Source organism: Physella acuta, unplaced genomic scaffold (genome assembly GCF_028476545.2).
Source record: "Physella acuta isolate Inbredline_101_S28 unplaced genomic scaffold, ASM2847654v3 ptg000345l, whole genome shotgun sequence".
Taxonomy (NCBI): Eukaryota; Metazoa; Mollusca; class Gastropoda; family Physidae; genus Physella; species Physella acuta.
The window spans coordinates 112,929-135,488 of NW_026731864.1; the positions used below are offsets into that span (position 1 = coordinate 112,929).

A 22,560-nucleotide genomic window follows, 5' to 3' on the forward strand; every position below is an offset into this window, starting at 1 on the left:
GGGCGGCAACTCCCCAACATGTGGGGGAGTGTGTGGGTGGCAACTCCTCAACATGTGGGGGAGTGTGTGGGCGGCAACTCCTCAACATGTGGGGGAGTGTGTGGGCGGCAACTCCTCAACATGTGGGGGAGTGTGTGGGTGGGAACTCCCCACATGTGGGGGAGTGTGTGGGCGGCAACTCCCCAACATGTGGGGGAGTGTGTGGGTGGGAACTCCCCACATGTGGGGGAGTGTGTGGGCGGCAACTCCCCAACATGTGGGGGAGTGTGTGGGTGGCAACTCCTCAACATGTGGGGGAGTGTGTGGGTGGCAACTCCTCAACATGTGGGGGAGTGTGTGGGTGGCAACTCCTCAACATGTGGGGGAGTGTGTGGGCGGCAACTCCTCAACATGTGGGGGAGTGTGTGGGTGGGAACTCCCCACATGTGGCACTTTACATTCAAATATGGAGATGCGTGGGTGTGCAGGAATGTGTAGCTGCAGCACTGGATGTTGTTGCTGGTGATGATGTCACTAAAAACTACACGAGATCAACGTTAATCTAAGCGAACCTTTTTTTCTGCCGCCTGTGAGACTTGGCACGAGAAAAGACGAGACTTTGATTTAACGGTTTTTTAATGATTTGAAAAACATTTTCAGCGAGGCACCTGGCGATATTTATTTCGTTTTCTCATCTTGACGTTTTTTTTTACACATCTATCAAGTGATGCGTGGTATGAAATACGTTCGGTGAATTTCATGTGCGAAACCCACACGATGTAAGGTAAGCTAGGTCATGACAAGGTCACACATGATGTAAGCAAGGTCATTACAAGGTCACACACGATGTAAGCTAGGTCATGACAAGGTCAAACACGATGTAACCTTAGTCAAGACAAGGTCACACAAACATTGGTCAGATAGCGAAAATTTCACGTTTGAGCTTAAAACCAAACAATGAGCAGAAGTTCACACGGCACGTCATTTTTGCCGTGATTCAGGGTGGGGTGTCATTCACAGGCTATTGGTGGACTAATCAAATTACGATTTCATCAGGACACTAATCTCTTGAGAGTCAAGACGGTGTGATTACGTCATTTACAGATTTTTTTCCCCCTAACATTGTAGTATTTGATTAACGTTTTCTTCATAACTTAATTAAAACTCCAGACAATCACGGGTCTAATGACACCATGTACAAAATTAGCGGTTCAAGATTCCCACATGTATATATATATATATACAGTGGCGTAGGAAGGGGGGGTTAGGGGGGGTCATAGGGGGGGTGCAAATCGAAGTTTGAAGGGGGGGGGGGGTTGCAAATCGAAAGTTTGAGGGGGGGGTGTGCAAAACGAAGGTTTGAGGGGGGATGCAAATCGAAAGTTTGTCCCCGGGTAAAAATTGGAACCCCCCCCCCCCCCTTCAGACGATCCTGGCTACGCCACTGTATATATATATATATATATATATATATATATATATATATATATATATATATATATATATATATATATAGTTAGACGGTCACTTAATATAATAAAAAAACCAGAAAATTTTAGCAGTTATCATTCACTTATGTCTTAATATCTTCATTTTTTAATTACCTTTAAAACATATTTTAATTAATAGTTGTTAATCAATAAATGCTGACATTATTAAATATTGTTAGGTTTGTGTTTTGTTTTAACAATAAGAACGTGTTGTCATTTGGTGATGCTCTGTTTCTATCCTCTTGCCCGCAATATATCGCGTCTAAATCTCCTCAAATCTCCTGTTGTTCATCACTGGCTCGAGTCTTACAACATAAACCCAGTCACTGACAGAGAACGATCGCATCTAGAGCAGCACGCCATCAATCTATCAGACGTGAAGAACTCCTCGGAGATCCCGTCATTCATTCAGATTTGGCTCGTCTTCTGCTGCAGGTTGTCCAAAACATAAGGGGAGTGTGTAGAGAGTACAGGTGTTACCATGGCAACAGTCCAATCACACAGCGATATCAAGTCAAACCGAGTTTTTATATTCCGCAGCAGGTATTTTATTACGTCACTATCCGCTGGCAATTTCGGTGAGAAAATTTTTTAAGGTACATCTTACATCAAGGTGAGCACATTGTGTACATGTCACATGAGCACATTGTGTACATGTCACGTGAGCACATTGTGTACATGTCACGTGGGCACATTTTGTACATGTCACGTGAGCACATTGTGTACATGTCTGGTGGGCACATTGTGTACATGTCACATGAGCACATTGTGTACATGTCACGTGGGCACATTTTGTACATGTCACGTGAGCACATTGTGTACATGTCTGGTGGGCACATTGTGTACATGTCACATGAGCACATTGTGTACATGTCATGTGAGCACATTGTGTACATGTCACGTGAGCACATTGTGTATATGTCACGCGAGCACATTGTGTACATGTCACGTGAGCACATTGTGTACATGTCACGTGAGCACATTGTGTACATGTCACGTGGGCACATTTTGTACATGTCACATGAGCACATTGTGTACATGTCTGGTGGGCACATTGTGTACATGTCACGTAGGTACATTTTGTACATGTCACGTGAGCACATTGTGTACATGTCTGGTGGGCACATTGTGTACATGTCACGCGAGCACATTGTGTACATGTCACTTGAGCACATTGTGTACATGTAAGCACATTGTGTACATGTCTGGTGGGCACATTGTGTACATGTCACGTGAACACATTGTGTACATGTCACGCGAGCACATTGCGTACATGTCACGTGAGCACATTATGTACATGTCACATGAGCACATTGTGTACATGTCACGTGAGCACATTGTGTACATGTCACGTGAGCACATTGTGTACATGTCACATGAGCACATTGTGTACATGTCACATGAGCACATTGTGTACATGTCACGTGAGCACATTGTGTACATGTCACATGAGCACATTGTGTACATTTCACGTGAACACATTGTGTACATGTCACGTGAGCACATTGTGTACATGTCACATGAGCACATTGTGTACATGTCACGTGAACACATTGTGTACATGTCACATGAGCACATTGTGTACATGTCACGTGAGCACATTGTGTACATGTCACGTGAGCACATTGTGTACATGTCACGTGAGCACATTGTGTACATGTGAGCACATTGTGTACATGTCACGTGAGCACATTGTGTACATGTCACGTGAGCACATTGTGTACATGTCACGTGAGCACATTGTGTACATGTCACGTGAGCACATTGTGTACATGTGAGCACATTGTGTACATGTCACGTGAGCACATTGTGTATATGTCACGTGAGCACATTGTGTACAAGTATGAACTATCTGTGCCGTGGTGAGGTTGTTTCGCGTCTGTTGTCTCCATATCTACATGTAGTCCAATAAATCACGTGATCCTAGGCTACATTTAGCGACCCAGGAGCTAAACTGTACCACAATAACCCAGGAGCTAAACTGTACCACAATAACCCAGGAGCTAAACTGCACTATAAGAACTACAATAACATTTACGCGGCAAGAATATAGCAGCTAAAGCGCTAAAGTGTAGCATAGTTCAAGATGAAAAGTTGTACCATAATTAATAATGGGACGTTTGTCATAGACTTAGCACAAGGGAAACAACTTTAGCACAAGGGAAACAACTTTAGCACAAGGGAAACAACTCGGCCGAGTAAAAAAATATCTGGCAACACCAGACAAGTGTTCTTGTGGAGCAGGTCATGGTGACACGGGGTGGATCATGTGACATAAACCAAGGCCGCCATTCATATTGTCTCTCAGCTCTTCTGTTATCGCGTAAACAACAGGCGTTACTATGGTGACCAAAGCAACCCCAAGCTAAATACCGGCATGGATTAGTGTAGGCTGCGATGTCATATTTCATGCATGAAAAAATATGCTTTTAGGCAACCATTTTACATAAATATATTATAGCTTTAGGCAAGATTGTTATAGAAACAAAAAATATAGCATTAGGCAAGAATGTTATATAAACATAAATATAGCATCGGGCAATAATGTTATATAAACAAAAGGATACCGTAAGACTACTAAGATAGCAGGACACACACACACATACATACACACACACACACGTACACACGTACATACACACACACTCACATATACACAAGGCAGCTAGTGATGAACGCCTCAAAATAAACTAAGTGTCTGGAGCGCGGGCGCTTCGTGTATATCATGGAGTAAATAAAAGATAACGAGTAGAGATAGACGTCTAGAGACAGAGACTGGTGTCAGACGTATAGAGACAGACTGGTGTCAGACGTATAGAGACAGAGACTGGTGTCAGACGTATAGAGACAGAGACTGGTGTCAGACGTATAGAGACAGAGACTGGTGTCAGACGTATAGAGACAGAGACTGGTGTCAGACGTATAGAGACAGAGACTGGTGTCAGACGTATAGAGACAGAGACTGGTGTCAGACGTATAGAGACAGAGACTGGTGTCAGACGTATAGAGACAGAGACTGGTGTCAGACGTCTAGAGACAGAGACTGGTCAGTAACGTCTAAACTTACCCAAAAAAACTATGTTAATGACGTCAGAACTTACCCAAAGACTGGGTCAATGACGATTCCCCTAGGGTTACTCAGACCATCGCCCACCAGAATACGCCGGCCACTGCCGTTATAGTTGGCGATCTCCACCGTCTTCTTGCCCGCGTCTGTCCAGTAGATGTGCTTGGACACCCAGTCCACAGATAGGCCGTTACACTCTTCAACACCTGGTGATAGAGAATTGTTGGAGTCGCCCGTAAGGTTTTAATATAAATAAAAAAACGTTTTAATAGCAAGCTTTTATGTAATAATACGCTAAAGAGGAGAAAATAAATTATACACTACTATTAAAATAACTATAAAGAAAAGCGTGGGTCTCTTCCTTTATAGTTATTTAAATAGTAGTCTGTAATTTATTTTCTACTTTTTAGTGCATTAGTACATAAAAGCTTGTTATTAAAACATTTTTTATGAAATTTATTTTAGTACTTTACATGTCTTTAAAACAAACCAAACCCAATAGAGTTACATGACTAAAAATCATTGAGCGCCTATTGAACGTGATGACGCGCTATTGAACGTGATGACGCGTGTCGAGTAGTTGGATAGAACAGCCAACTAATTTGGTCAAAATTTTAATTAATTCATAAAAAATTAATTAGGCATCCAATTAAGTCAAATTGAATGTCTTGATGCATTGTCTTCACGTCTTTACCCACGTACCAATTACGAACCGTATCTGTCAGAAGTGCCCGTAATTTCGCTCGGCCGTTTCGATCTAGACAGATAGACTGACGACTGACGACAGACGATAGACAGAGGAAGTGAGCTAAATAAAAGCTTGAAATAAATTAATAAATGTAAATGGTTGCAGTCATTGTTAGATTTCAACATAAATTAATTTCAACATAAATTAATTTCTACATAAATTAATTTCAACATAAATTAATTATTAGGGACTTGAAAACAGCCGTACAAATCCCACATCATAAAAAATTGTATCTTTTATCCCTAATATATATATATATATATATATATATATATATATATATATATATATATATATATATATATATATATATATATATATATATATATATATATATATATATATATATATATATATATATATATATATATATATATATATATATATATATATATATATATATATATATATATATATATATATATATATAAAGCAAAGTGGTCGGGTGCCCGATAGGGCACTTCCCGGCGCCGCAGGCGCGTCAAATTTGGCACGATGGTGCCTTGGGGCAATAGAACACGAGGGCCGGTGACGGTTGGCCGAAAAGTCTACGGAGAGGGGGTCAAAACTGACCTCGACTGACCGGCGCCTTATATGGGCTATATTACGAAAAAAAATTCCTCCGACGACCCCCCTTGAAATTTTGTGAGGTGGTAGGAGAACGCCTTGGGGTGTCCCAAAAAACTCGCCATGTCCGGGAAAATTCGTTAAATGGGTCAAAACTGACCAGTCGTATTTCCCTATATAATCTTTGTATTTTATGGGAAAAACAGAGGGTCATTTCAAAACGGATTTGAGGGCACTTACCGTCTTTACATCTGGCTAATTTTTTGCATCCTCTAAGTTAAATGGCTTGACTTTTAGGGGAAACTGTCGGTTTCACTCAAAGCCCTCGACGAGGGCTAAAAAGTGACCGCGAGTGAAATTCTCTTTATATGAGCTCTATTACGAAAAAAAATTTCCTCCGACGACCCCCCTTGAAATTTTGTGAGGTGGTATGAGAACGCCTCGGGGTGTCACAAAAAACTCGCCATGTCCGGGAAAATTCGTTAAATGGGTCAAAACTGACCAGTCGTATTTCCCTATATAATCTTTGTATTTTATGGGAAAAACAGAGGGTGATTTCAAAACGGATTTGAGGGCACTTACCGTCTTTACATCTGGCTAATTTTTTGCATGCTCTTAGGTAAATGGTTTGACCTTTAGGGCAAACTGTCGGTTTCACTCAAAGCCCTCGACGAGGGCTAAAAAGTGACCGCGAGTGAAATTCTCTTTATATGAGCTCTATTACGAAAAAAAATTTCCTCCGACGACCCCCCTTGAAATTTTGTGAGGTGGTAGGAGAACGCCTTGGGGTGTCCCAAAAAACTCGCCATGTCCGGGAAAATTCGTTAAATGGGTCAAAACTGACCAGTCGTATTTCCCTATATAATCTTTGTATTTTATGGGAAAAACAGAGGGTCATTTCAAAATGGATTGGAGGGCACTTACCTTCTTTACATCTGGCTAATTTTTTGCATGCTCTTAGGTAAATGGCTTGACCTTTAGGGGAAACTGTCGGTTTCACTCAAAGCCCTCGACGAGGGCTAAAAAGTGACCGCGAGTGAAATTCTCTTTATATGAGCTCTATTACGAAAAAAAATTTCCTCCGACGACCCCCCTTGAAATTTTGTGAGGTGGTAGGAGAACGCCTTGGGGTGTCCCAAAAAACTCGCCATGTCCGGGAAAATTCGTTAAATGGGTCAAAACTGACCAGTCGTATTTCCCTATATAATCTTTGTATTTTATGGGAAAAACAGAGGGTCATTTCAAAACGGATTTGAGGGCACTTACCGTCTTTACATCTGGCTAATTTTTTGCATGCTCTTAGGTAAATGGCTTGACCTTTAGGGGAAACTGTCGGTTTCACTCAAAGCCCTCGACGAGGGCTAAAAAGTGACCGCGAGTGAAATTCTCTTTATATGAGCTCTATTACGAAAAAAAAATTCCTCCGACGACCCCCCTTGAAATTTTGTGAGGTGGTATGAGAACGCCTCGGGGTGTCACAAAAAACTCGCCATGTCCGGGAAAATTCGTTAAATGGGTCAAAACTGACCAGTCGTATTTCCCTATATAATCTTTGTATTTTATGGGAAAAACAGAGGGTGATTTCAAAACGGATTTGAGGGCACTTACCGTCTTTACATCTGGCTAATTTTTTGCATGCTCTTAGGTAAATGGTTTGACCTTTAGGGGAAACTGTCGGTTTCACTCAAAGCCCTCGACGAGGGCTAAAAAGTGACCGCGAGTGAAATTCTCTTTATATGAGCTCTATTACGAAAAAAAATTTCCTCCGACGACCCCCCTTGAAATTTTGTGAGGTGGTAGGAGAACGCCTTGTGGTGTCCCAAAAAACTCGCCATGTCCGGGAAAATTCGTTAAATGGGTCAAAACTGACCAGTCGTATTTCCCTATATAATCTTTGTATTTTATGGGAAAAACAGAGGGTTATTTCAAAACGGATTTGAGGGCACTTACCGTCTTTACATCTGGCTAATTTTTTGCATGCTCTTAGGTAAATGGCTTGACCTTTAGGGGAAACTGTCGGCTTCACTCAAAGCCCTCGACGAGGGCTAAAAAGTGACCGCGAGTGAAATTCTCTTTATATGAGCTCTATTACGAAAATTTTTTTCCTCCGACGACCCCCCTTGACATTTTGTGAGGTGGTAGGAGAACGCCTTGGGGTGTCACAAAAAACTCGCCATGTCCGGGAAAATTCGTTAAATGGGTCAAAACTGACCAGTCGTATTTCCCTATATAATCTTTGTATTTTATGGGAAAAACAGAGGGTCATTTCAAAACGGATTTGAGAGCACTTACAGTCTTTACATCTGGCTAATTTTTTGCATGCTCTTAGGTAAATGGCTTGACCTTTAGGGAAAACTGTCGGTTTCACTCAAAGCCCTCGACGAGTGCTAAAAAGTGACCGCGAGTGAAATTATCATTATACGAGATTAGGTCATTTGGTCTATGAACAGGGGAAGTAACTTTTTAATGTAATAATTTTTAAATATTTTGTATTCTCTTTTCAAGAAAAAAATAAAAATCATAGAGTATAGCATTGTTTTAAATAAATATTTTGTTATAAATTAAGTTTTGCATTGTACTGATATTGTAAAAATTTATTGTAAAAGTAATTTATTATAATATTTGATTGATACTATTCCGAAACCCCCTGCAGTTCTAATAACCGTACGAGTAATAAGTTTGCGAATATTCCATCAATATTAGCGTATCATAAAATTACTCCACTGTATAAATTTAGGCCCTATGCATTTAAGATAGCAGCCAATCACCTATTAATTAATTATTCAATTCCTCAATTTTTTTGAAAACCTAAGCGAAGCTAGGCAGTATGCCTAGTATATATATATATATATATCTATAATATAACGCTGCTGGTAGTGTGTCAGTCCTTCCTTCCGTCATCGCTATAGATTTTGGAACCATAAAAGTAAACATTCGCACCATGCTGTGCTTTTCAGTGCACCGCAGTGTCTTATTATAAGTATTAGAGTAGGGTTTGTTTATATAGCGGCATAGAGCTATTTTATAATTGCCAAGGTTTTTACTCTTTCGCATAACGTCAAGAAAATATTAAATACACGCAAACTGCTAAAACGTATTAAAAAGATTAATGTCAAATATCATTTTCGTTTAGGTTCCCAGAAAAAGTGGATACATTTTAATAAGATAATAACAGTACGGTAGAAAAATCAAATTAATTTAACTCTTTTCTAATTTTGACAACGGAGGTAATTTAAAAATACATTAAACTCACGCTAATAAAAAATGTAAATGCAAATATTCGTTCGTCATAAAAGGAATTAGTGTTGCAATAATATAATTAGCAAAATGTGAATGCAAATTATTCGGATGTGTAAGAGGAAATTATTGTTAGAAAATTATAATTAGCATGGATTGATAAAAGGCAATCTTTTATTTATCTTATTCACTGAATGTAGGCCCTACTGTTTATTACTTATAATTTTTAATCAACTATTCAGCTCTATTATAGACGCGTCATCACGTTCATTAGGTGCGCAATGGTTTTAGTTATGAAACTCTTTTGTAAATTATTAAAATTTAAAGTACTGGAAACAAATGTGTGAATGGATAAAGTGAAATATTGTATATATTATAGATACTGCCTATTATTTATACTGTTTTCTAATTATTATTCTATCTTTCGGGTTTTATAGGAGAGGCGTAGCGAGGGGGGTGGGCATATGTCCCCGGGTGCCGACCTTAGGGGGCGCCATAGTGGGTTGGAAAAAATTTGCGAGGGGGGGGGCGGGTGGAAAACGAAAGTTTTAGGGAGGGGGGGGGGGGAAGGGGTGCAAATCGAAAGTTTGAGGGGGGTGCAAATCACCGGAAAGGGCGCGATTTGGCGCTACGGGCTAGACTGTGAGCAATATGCCTGTATGATTGCATTTAAATTGTGTCTATGTTATGAGTGTTGTGTTTTTACTTTCTCGTATATACGTAGTATAGAGAAAGTATTGTAATCGTGCAAAAAAAAAATATCGAGATTTTTACAAATCTCGACGTTTTACACCTCACTGATACGGAAAAACATAATTTTGCAATCTTGTCCGTATGTCTGTGTGTGTGTGTGTGTCTGTGTGTCTGTCCGTGTGTAAACACGATAACTTGAGTACCGTTACAGCTAGGTTGATGAAATTTCATATATAAGTATTTAATCAAAATCGTAGAACCGTATCAACTTTTGAGCGATTTCCGATAACCGGAAGTGGTACTTTTCCTACTTTGAATTTTTCAAAAGCCTATAACTTGAGTACTATTTCAGATAGATAAATGAAATTTCATATGTAAGTAAAAGATCTAATTCTCTACCTTCTATTAAATTTTGAGTCATTTCCGTTGACTGGAAGTAGTACTTTACGCTACTTCCGATTTCTCAAAAAACTAATGTAAATTTTAAAAGTAATAATAATATTGCGCACCATTATGCGCTTTTTTATTAGGCGTTCACTTGGTGTGCAATTAATTTGTCTACGAGATTTTATTCTGTTTTTAAAACTTTAAGTATTTAAAATGGATTAAAAATCAAGTCTATAGCCCGAGTTCCCATCCCCTGTTATTTTATATAAGAATATTCGAGAAAGTTTAGGGGAGATCACTCCCGGTTTATTTTTTTTTGCGTTCGTTTGTGTTGTGTTTAGTTTTGTTCTGTTCCCAAGTTGGTACATTTAAAAAAGATTTACCGTGGCGGAGCACGGGATGCAGCTAGTATAATATAACGCTGCTGGTAGTGTGTCAGTCCTTCCTTCCTTCCTTCCTTCCGTCATCGCTATAGATTTTGGAACCATAAAAGTAAACATTCGCACCATGCTGTGCTTTTCAGTGCACCGCAGTGTCTTATTATAAGTATTAGAGTAGGGTTTGTTTATATAGCGGCATAGAGCTATTTTATAATTGCCACGGTTTTTACTCTTTCGCATAACGTCAAGAAAATATTAAATACACGCAAACTGCTAAAACGTATTAAAAAGATTAATGTCAAATATCATTTTCGTTTAGGTTCCCAGAAAAAGTGGATACATTTTAATAAGATAATAACAGTACGGTAGAAAAATCAAATTAATTTAACTCTTTTCTAATTTTGACAAAGGAGGTAATTTAAAAATACATTAAACTCACGCTAATAAAAAATGTAAATGCAAATATACGTTCGTCATAGAAGGAATTAGTGTTGCAATAATATAATTAGCAAAATGTGAATGCAAATTATTCGGATGTGTAAGAGGAAATTATTGTTAGAAAATTATAATTAGCATGGATTGATAAAAGGCAATCTTTTATTTATTTTATTCACTGAATGTAGGCCCTACTGTTTATTACTTATAATTTTTAATCAACTATTCAGCTCTATTATAGACGCGTCATCACGTTCATTAGGTGCGCAATGGTTTTAGTTATGAAACTCTATTGTAAATTTTTAAAATTTAAAGTACTGGAAAAAAATGCGTGAATGGATAAAGTGAAATATTGTAGGTAAAACACAGATATTTTAAATACTGCCTATTATTTATACTGTTTTCTAATTATTATTCTATCTTTCGGGTTTTATAGGAGAGGCGTAGCGAGGGGGGGGGGGGCATATGTCCACGGGTGCCGACCTTAGGGGGCGCCAAAGTGCATTGGTAAAAATTTGCGAGGGGGGGGGGGGAAGGGGTGCAAATCGAAAGTTTGAGGGGGGTGGAAAGGGCGCGATTTTGGCGCTACGGGCTAGACTGTGAGCAATATGCCTTTATGATTGCATTTAAATTGTGTTTATGTTATGAGTGTTGTGTTTGTTTTTTCGTTGTTTTTTTTTGCGTTCGTTTGTGTTGTGTTTAGTTTTGTTCTGTTCCCAAGTTGGTACATTTAAAAAAGATTTACCGTGGCGGAGCACGGGATGCAGCTAGTATATATATATGCCGCTTATGTACCAACTCAGTATTGACTCGCCCCCCCTCCCCCCACCCCCCTTTAACATAGCCGACATAGAACCCTCTTGTACAAAGCCCGAGTTGTCTAGCGGACTCCAGTGCCACGCCAAACATAAACATCAGCAATCTGTTGACCACATCACCATAAACATCAGCAATCTGTTGACCACATCACCATAAACATCAGCAATCTGTTGACCACATCACCATAAACATCAGCAATCTGTTGACCACATCACCATAAACATCAGCAATCTGTTGACCACATCACCATAAACATCAGCAATCTGTTGACCACATCACAATAAACATCAGCAATCTGTTGACCACATCGTCATAAACATCAGCAATCTGTTGACCACATCGTCATAAACATCAGCAATCTGTTGACCACATCGTCATAAACATCAGCAATCTGTTGACCACATCACCATAAACATCAGCAATCTGTTGACCACATCACCATAAACATCAGCAATCTGTTGACCACATCACAATAAACATCAGCAATCTGTTGACCACCTCGCCGTGTGATGACGTCAGGATGCAGGGTTATGTAATCCACGTTCATAGTTAGAGGGCCAGTTGCCTGATACTCGCCTGTTTTCAGATCTGTGTTCATTTACACACATGTTTATGTGTTTAAATTGTTTACAGAGGTATCATTATAGATGTATCATTTAAACGCAAGCCAACATTGGAACACCCCTAAGCTAAAACACAGATATAAACACAAGCCCACATTGGAAGAGCCCTAAACTAAAACAAAGATATAAACACAAGCCCACATTGGAAGAGCCCTAAACTAAAACAAAGATATAAACACAAGCCAACATTGGAGCATCCGTAAACTAAAACAAAGATATAAACACAAGCCCACATTGGAAGAGCCCTAAACTAAAACAAAGATATAAACACAAGCCAACATTGGAACAGACCTAAACTAAACAACAAAAAACAAACGTTTAAATGTGTATGAGATGAGAGTGGCCAGCCAGTTTCTCACAGTTTGGGGACTCAACTTAGTACTGAATAAGTAGGGATTGTTCACTTTAATAAAACTTGTACAAATAAATTGGCCTAAGTATAGACAAATCCCCCGCTTTCCCAAGCACAGACCAATGTCCAACACATTTCCGGTGGTGTTAGCAGACGACAATCTACCACATTCCCAAAATGGCGCACATCTACACCACCGCCCACATCATATCAGACATCACAGCTAAACTGCTCCCGTACCGCGTAGGAATATTGATTTCTCCGATACTCTAAAACATAATCGCCCAAATGTGACCTGACGCTGGTAGGAAAAAGTCCCGTGAGGAATAGATTTTCTTTCAGAATGGGCTGACTATTGGTAGGTTTACAGTAAGCTACCAAAGGATTTTTTGGTACACTAGGCTACTATAGACACACACACACACACACACATATATATATATATATATATATATATATATATTTTTTTTTTATTTATTTATTTATTTATATGCGTGTATGTGTAGGGGGTATTACAGGAGCAGGGAATCACCTCCCTGTCTGCTAATAATTTCCCCTCCCCATTACCTCCCCACCTCAATGTCAATTACCCCCTGCCCATAAAATGTTCGAATACATCCCCCCTTCCCACTAGGTTATAACTTGAGCCTAAATGTATCCCTAACATGAAACCTAACCCTAAGATGAAACCTAACCCTAACATGAAACCTAACCCTAACCGTGGCATTAGCTAGAAGGTTAGTGATAGAGTTAAAGAATGCTCTGGATGGAATTTGCATTCTATTATCTTCAGCTTCATCTGCTTCTAAAAAAGACAACGGCAAATGAAATTTATTTCTGTGCCATTTCAGGCAATCTGTAGAATGCCGAGTTTCTCATTTCGCCGGTAAGATGTACAGTAGGTTTTCTCGAGAGGTGGGTCATTTTTGTTGGGGTAACAGACTCGAGAATAGTTGACATGGGGTCAATGGCTGGGGGGGGGGGGGGAGGGGGTAATTTACACGTTATTTACATCAACCAAACACGATGAAACAAACACAACCATCAACCTTGCAGACCGCGGTAGTCAAACCTCCTGTTGTGGGTCGCACACAAACACGTTCACTCAAACTAGAACAAACCTAAGCGTACATGTTTTCTAAATCCAATCCACACCAAGTCGTGCAGCTTCTCATAACCTAACTTAACAGAGCTTGACGGGACCTGATATAATAAGCCCAATTAGATCTAAACCTAAACAAATTTAAGCTCCAAAACTATAACATTAGCTGAAATGAAAATATACGAGCCGAATTAAATCTAATAAAACTAAGATTTTAACTATCAATATTAGTCAGTTAGACTCAAATTTTAAAATTTACCAGACACATAAAAAGGCTAACTGTTCATGATTTATTACATCGCATTATATGTGTTAAATTCTTTAGCCAATAAATATTTTCTTAATTTTCACCCCCCCCCCCCCCCCCCCCCCCCACTTGAACGTCAACCAAAATCATTTAATCAAACTGGCCTAACGCAACACACGCCTTACAATGTTCTCCTAATTATCCTCCATTGAACTCAGTTGCTAAACATCATCCTTATTCTAACCCGGGCTCATTATTTACATCACAAACACTAAATTACATTCAGTTATCATTCAAATCTAAGGACTGATTGAAAATATTTGAATATATCTACTTATATAGGCTAACCCAAACTCTAACCCTATTCTTTGAACATCTATAAACACAACTTTAATAGAAAACAAATATTAACTGGTCACTAAGGCATCTTATTTTTAAAAAAAATTAATCTCACCAAAAATCGAAGCTTATTTCCTAAGCTACATAATCTAAAATAACACAGATGATCATTAAAAAAAACATTTTAAAAATATATTATACATAAAAAAATATATCTTAAAAAATTATTTCAAATCCTGATTTTTACGCAGGAAGATTTAAATTAAAAAGTATAAATATTTAATATCTTAAACCCGATAATAATTTGACAAAGATTTAATACAAGAATATTTGATACGGATACTAATAAAAATATAAAATTAGGTCAGGAATATAAAGCAGGAACGAAGTAGACCGCTAACATTGTCAAATAAAAATATTTTGTTCTTGATGTAGGCAGACAGTTCACTCTCGTACTTGGCAGTTCTGACATGGGTAAAAAACATTAATATATATATATATATATATATATATATATATATATATATATATATATATATATATATATATATATGTGTGTGTGTGTGTGTGTATGTGTGGGGTTGTGTGTGTGTGTGTGTGTGTGTGCATTGTTAGGATCGATGACACAAAGAAAAAAAAACAAGGGATATCAGCGGGCTTTCCTTGTCCAATTGATTATGTAAATAGATAGGTTTAAACCTGGGTTAAATATGTCATGGAAAGAAATAGATAAACCCCCAGGGAAAAACAAAAACATTTCAACATTCTGATGGAGTTTACATTCCCATCTTTTCTATTTTCATCTTCAGACACCACTAAAGGCGTCAATACACAATCACATTTTTAACTAGACAACCACACACACACACTCTCTCTCACATACACACACACATACACACACAACATGACGGCTTGAAACTAAAGAATAATATACCAGTTTGTCTAATGATTGAAATATATCAGCTTGTCTAATGATTGAAATATACCAGTTTGTCTAATGATTGAAATATATCAATATCTCTAATGATTGAAATAAACTAATATGTAAAATGATTGAAATGCACAAATATACCAATGGATTGAAATATACCAATTTGTCTAATGATTAAAATGTACTGAAATACGGTGTGATATTATTAGCATTTACTTCTAGGTATGATCAGAATGTGTGTGTGATATTATTAGCATTTAGTTCCAGGTATGATCAGAATGTACTAATGTGTGTGTGTGATATTATTAGCATTTAGTTCTAGATCACCTGAAGCTGTATGACAAAGGGACATAACCACAGAGCTCCCGAATGCCTCTAAGATGTACAGGGGAGCCAATCATTGATTGGTAGATGTTCGCCTTAAGGGGCAGAACAAAATCAATGGTAGCTAGGAGATGGCCCTGTAGGTGGGCAGCTGGCCAAGACGGGAATATCGTTGGCCTGTGTTGGCCTGTGTTGGCCTGTGTTGGCCTGTGTTGGCCTGTGTTGGCCTGTGTTGGCCTGTGTTGGCCTGGGTCGTCTCTACAGCAGGCTACAATGGTCGCTCAAACGGCGGACTAATTAGTTGATTACAAATTACAATCTATTTCATGTATTAGTCACGTACACTTTCGGCGGTACTTGTTATTATGGCAGTCAGCAAATGTCAGTCGGTGTATTGACTGTTGTAAGTTGTCAGATGTTGTGTAGTAGCTCAGTGAGACAGTTACAGAAGTTGTGAGACAGTTACAGAAGTTTTGAGACAGTTACAGAAGTTTTGAGACAGTTACAGAAGTTTTGAGACAGTTACAGAAGTTTTGAGACAGTGAGAAAATCACAGAAGTTGTGAGAGTGAGATAGTGAGACAGTGAGACAGTTATAGAAGTTGTGCGACAGTGAGACAGTTACAGAAGTTGTGAGACAGTGAGACAGTTACAGAAGTTGTGAGACAGTTACAGAAGTTGTGAGACAGTGAGACAGTTACAGAAGTTGTGAGACAGTTACAGAAGTTGTGAGACAGTGAGACAGTTACAGAAGTTGTGAGACAGTTACAGAAGTTGTGAGACAGTTACAGAAGTTGTGAGACAGTTACAGAAGTTGTGAGACAGTTACAGAAGTTGTGAGACAGTTACAGAAGTTGTGAGACAGTGAGACAGTTACAGAAGTTGTGAGACAGTGAGACAGTTATACAAGTTGTGAGACAGTGAGACAGTTACAGAAGTTGTGAGACAGTGAGACAGTTATACAAGTTGTGAGACAGTTATAGAAGTTGTGAGACAGTGAGACAGTTATACAAGTTGTGAGACAGTTATAGAAGTTGTGAGACAGTGAGACAGTTACAGAAGTTGTGAGACAGTGAGACAGTTACAGAAGTTGTGAGACAGTGAGACAGTTATAGAAGTTGTGAGACAGTGAGACAGTTACAGAAGTTGTGAGACAGTGAGACAGTTACAGAAGTTGTGAGACAGTGAGACAGTTATACAAGTTGTGAGACAGTTATAGAAGTTGTGAGACAGTGAGACAGTTATACAAGTTGTGAGACAGTTATAGAAGTTGTGAGACAGTGAGACAGTTACAGAAGTTGTGAGACAGTGAGACAGTTACAGAAGTTGTGAGACAGTGAGACAGTTATAGAAGTTGTGAGACAGTGAGACAGTTACAGAAGTTGTGAGACAGTGAGACAGTTACAGAAGTTGTGAGACAGTGAGACAGTTATACAAGTTGTGAGACAGTTATAGAAGTTGTGAGACAGTGAGACAGTTATACAAGTTGTGAGACAGTTATAGAAGTTGTGAGACAGTGAGACAGTTACAGAAGTTGTGAGACAGTGAGACAGTTACAGAAGTTGTGAGACAGTGAGACAGTTATAGAAGTTGTGAGACAGTGAGACAGTTATAGAACTTGTGAGACAGTGAGACAGTTACAGAAGTTGTGAGACAGTGAGACAGTTATAGAAGTTGTGAGACAGTTACAGAAGTTGTGAGACAGTGAGACAGTTATACAAGTTGTGAGACAGTGAGACAGTTATAGAAGTTGTGAGACAGTGAGACAGTGAGACAGTTCTGGAATCTGAGAAACCGATTGAAGCCAAGGAAAAGTTTGAGAGCAAAGATCAAGCCGTAAAGCTCCAGCTAGTTATTGATCTTTGGAACCTGATCATCGGTTCTCTCGGACATCCGCTCTTCGTGTGGTGCCATCACAGACAACCTGCAAGTATTTCGCCTGTCTGTCAATAATCTTGCCTGGTGCCATGCTATATGTCAGCTGGGGTGAAAGTGTCAAGATCCATTGACTTTTGTTGTCATTATGACAGGGACATCGCTAGGTGACACTAGCGCATAGGGTAGAATTGTGTGGGCTAGAACTGTGTGGGCTAGAAGTGTGTGGGCTACAACAGTGTGGGCTAGAACTGTGTGGGCTAGAAGTGTGTGGGCTAGAAGTGTGTGGGCTAGAAGTGTGAGGGCTACATTAGTGTGGGCTAGAACTGTGTGGGCTAGAAGTGTGTGGGCTAGAAGTGGGTGGGCTAGAAGTGTGTGGGCTAGAAGTGTGTGGGCTACAACAGTATGGGCTAGAAGTGTGTGGGCTAGAACTATGTGGGCTAGAAGTGTGAGGGCTACAACAATGTGTGGGCTACAAGTGTGTGGGCTACAACAGTGTGGGCTAGAACAGTGTGGGCTAGAAGTGTGTGGGCTAGAAGTGTGTGGGCTAGAAGTGTGTGAGCTAGAAGTGTGTGGGCTACAACAGTGTGGGCTAGAACTGTGTGGGCTAGAAGTGTGTGGGCTAGAACTATGTGGGCTAGAAGTGTGAGGGCTACAGCAGTGTGGGCTACAAGTGTGTGGGCTACAACAGTGTGGGCTAGAACTGTGTGGGCTAGAACTATGTGGGCTAGAAGTGTGAGGGCTACAACAGTGTGGGCTACAAGTGTGTGGGCTACAACAGTGTGGGCTAGAACTGTGTGGGCTAGAAGTGTGTGGGCTACAAGTGTGTGGGCTACAAATGTGTGGGATACAACATAGCTCACCAAAGGGCATGTCTCTAGTAAGGACAAAATTCAATTGTCGTTTCCCGGCAATCACTAATGAAAAAAAAAAATCTCAGGATTGGATGTAATTAAATTAATTGCTACCGGCTTTTGTTACATGGAAAAAATATATTGGCTGGTTGTTGTACGGATCTCGGGGGGTGGGGGGGGGGTGGAGGTGTACAGTCTACGTAATGACTACATCACCATGTTGTACACATTGACCACATCACCATGCTGTACACATTGACCACATCACCATGCTGTACACATTGACCACATCACCATGTTGTACACATTGACCACATCACCATGTTGTACACATTGACCACATCACCATGTTGTACACATTGACCACATGTACACATTGACCACATCACCATGTTGTACACATCGACCACATCACCTTGTTGTACACATTGACCACATCACCATGTTGTACACATTGACCACATCACCATGTTGTACACATTGACCACATGTACACATTGACCACATCACCATGTTGTACACATCGACCACATCACCTTGTTGTACACATTGACCACATCACCGTGTTGTACACATTGACCACATCACCATGTTGTACACATTGACCACATCACCATGTTGTACACATTGACCACATCACCATGTTGTACACATTGACCACATCACCGTGTTGCACACATTGACCACATCACCATGTTGTACACATTGACCACATCACCATGTTGTACACATTGACCACATCACCATTTTGTACACATTGACCACATCACCATGTTGTACACATTGACCACATCACCATGTTGTACATATTGACCACATCACCATGTTGTACACATTGACCACATCACCATGTTGTACACATTGACCACATCACCTTGTTGTACACATTGACCACATAACCATGTTGTACACATTGACCACATCAACATGTTGTACACATTGACCACATCACCATGTTGTACACATTATCCACATGTACACATTGACCACATCACCATGTTGTACACATTGACCACATCACCGTGTTGTACACATTGACCACATCAACATGTTGTACAGATTGACCACATCGCCATGTTGTACACATTGACCACATGTACACATTGACCACATCACCATGTTTTACACATTGACCACATCATCATGTTGTACACATTAACCACATCAACATGTTGTACACATTGACCACATCAACATGTTGTACACATTGCGCACATCATCATGTTGTACACATTGACCACATCACCATGTTGTACACATTGACCACATCAACATGTTGTACACATTGACCACACCACCATGTTGTACACATTGACCACATGTACACATTGACCACATCACCATGTTGTACACATTGACCACATCACCATGTTGTACACATTGACCACATCAACATGTTGTACACATTGACCACACCACCATGTTGTACACATTGACCACATGTACACATTGACCACATCACCATGTTGTACACATTGACCACATCACCATGTTGTACACATTGACCACATCACCATGTTGTACACATTGACCACATCATCATGTTGTACACATTGACCACATCACCATGTTGTACACATTGACCACATCACCGTGTTGTACACATTGACCACATCACCATGTTGTACACATTGACCACATCACCATGTTGTACACATTGACCACATCACCATGTTGTACACATTGACCACATGTACACATTGACCACATCACCATGTTGTACACATTGACCACATCACCTTGTTGTACACATTGACCACATCATCATGTTGTACACGTTGACCACATCACCATCGTGTACACATTGACCACATCACCATGTTGTACACATTGACCACATCACCATGTTGTACACATTGACCACATCACCATGTTGTACACATTGACCACATCACCATGTTGTGCACATTGACCACATCATCATGTTGTACACATTGACCACATCATCATGTTGTACACATTGACCACATCATCATGTTGTACACATTGACCACATCACCATGTTGTACACATTGACCACATCACCGTGTTGTACACATTGACCACATCACCATGTTGTACACATTGACCACATCATCATGTTGTACACATTGACCACATCACCATGTTGTACACATTGACCACATCACCATGTTGTACACATTGACCACATCACCATGTTGTACACATTGACCACATCACCATGTTGTACACATTGACCACATCACCATGTTGTACACATTGACCACATCACCATGTTGTACACATTGACCACATCGCCATGTTGTACACATTGACCACATCATCATGTTGTACACATTGACCACATCACCATGTTGTACACATTCACCACATCACCGTGTTGTACACATTGACCACATCACCGTGTTGTACACATTGACCACATCATCATGTTGTACACATTGACCACATCACCATGTTGTGCACATTGACCACATGTACACATTGACCACATCATCATGTTGTACACATTGACCACATCACCACGTTGTACACATTGACCACATCACCATGTTGTACACATTGACCACATCCCAATGTTGTACACATTGACCACATCACCATGTTGTACACATTGACCACATCACCATGTTGTACACATTGACCACATCAACATGTTGTACACATTGACCACATCGCCATGTTGTACACATTGACCACACCACCATGTTGTACACATTGACCACATGTACACATTGACCACATCACCATGTTGTACACATTGACCACATCATCATGTTGTACACATTGACCACATCAACATGTTGTACACATTTACCACATCAACATGTTGTACACATTGACCACATCATCATGTTGTACATATTGACCACATCACCATGTTGTACACATTGACCACATCACCATGTTGTACACATTGACCACATCATCATGTTGTACACATTGACCACATGTACACATTGACCACATCACCATGTTGTACACATTGACCACATCACCATGTTGTACACATTGACCACATCACCATGTTGTACACATTGACCACATCGCCATGTTGTACACATTGACCACATCATCATGTTGTACACATTGACCACATCACCATGTTGTACACATTCACCACATCACCGTGTTGTACACATTGACCACATCACCGTGTTGTACACATTGACCACATCATCATGTTGTACACATTGACCACATCACCATGTTGTGCACATTGACCACATGTACACATTGACCACATCATCATGTTGTACACATTGACCACATCACCACGTTGTACACATTGACCACATCACCATGTTGTACACATTGACCACATCACCATGTTGTACACATTGACCACATCACCATGTTATACACATTGACCACATCAACATGTTGTACACATTGACCACATCACCATGTTGTACACATTGACCACATCACCGTGTTGTACACATTGACCACATCACCATGTTGTACACATTTACCACATCAACATGTTGTACACATTGACCACATCATCATGTTGTACACATTGACCACATCACCATGTTGTACACATTGACCACATCACCATGTTGTACACATTGACCACATCACCTGTACACATTGACCACATCACCATGTTGTACACATTGACAACATCACCATGTTGTACACATTGACCACATCACAATGTTGTACACATTGACCACTATGTCTCGCTACCTATCGACTAATCAGCCTGCGTCTCGCAAAATCTCGCGGTCACGTGTTTACAATTTGTCCTAACGTGAAGCGACGCGAGATGAACAAACCGGAAGTAAATGACACGTGGTTCCTTAAGTTGGCCTGACGTTGTCAGAAGCTAACCGTCGGCTAAATTTGTGGCGCGAAACAAATAACACACTACCAGCGACGTAGTAGACGATCAGATGGGAACGAGGGGGGGGGGGGGGCACGAGATATAGTCTAGTTCACTTACCTCTGGTTAGGATAGTTAATCGTGGTGGCTGAAGGGGGGGGGGGTCATAATTTAAATTTTTATTGTTTCGTTCTTTAACTGAATATTTTATATTTAACGCTACTCGCATATTAATCTACATGTCCCGCCTTGACCATTATCTTATCTTGTCATTGAACCTAATATACATATCCTTGACTCTAATATGCATGTCCTTGAC

The 22,560-nt window shown here is 39.9% G+C and overlaps 1 protein-coding gene across 1 annotated transcript in view; it reads right to left on the reverse strand.

The window, feature by feature from the left end:
- LOC131941080 (uncharacterized) overlaps nt 1-22,560 on the reverse strand; it is a 134,062-nt gene that overhangs the window by 27,218 nt on the left and 84,284 nt on the right. The window contains exon 5 of the mRNA XM_059300066.1: nt 4,571-4,742. Coding sequence (XP_059156049.1) covers nt 4,571-4,742 — 172 coding nt within the window. The remainder of the gene's footprint in view (nt 1-4,570; nt 4,743-22,560) is intronic.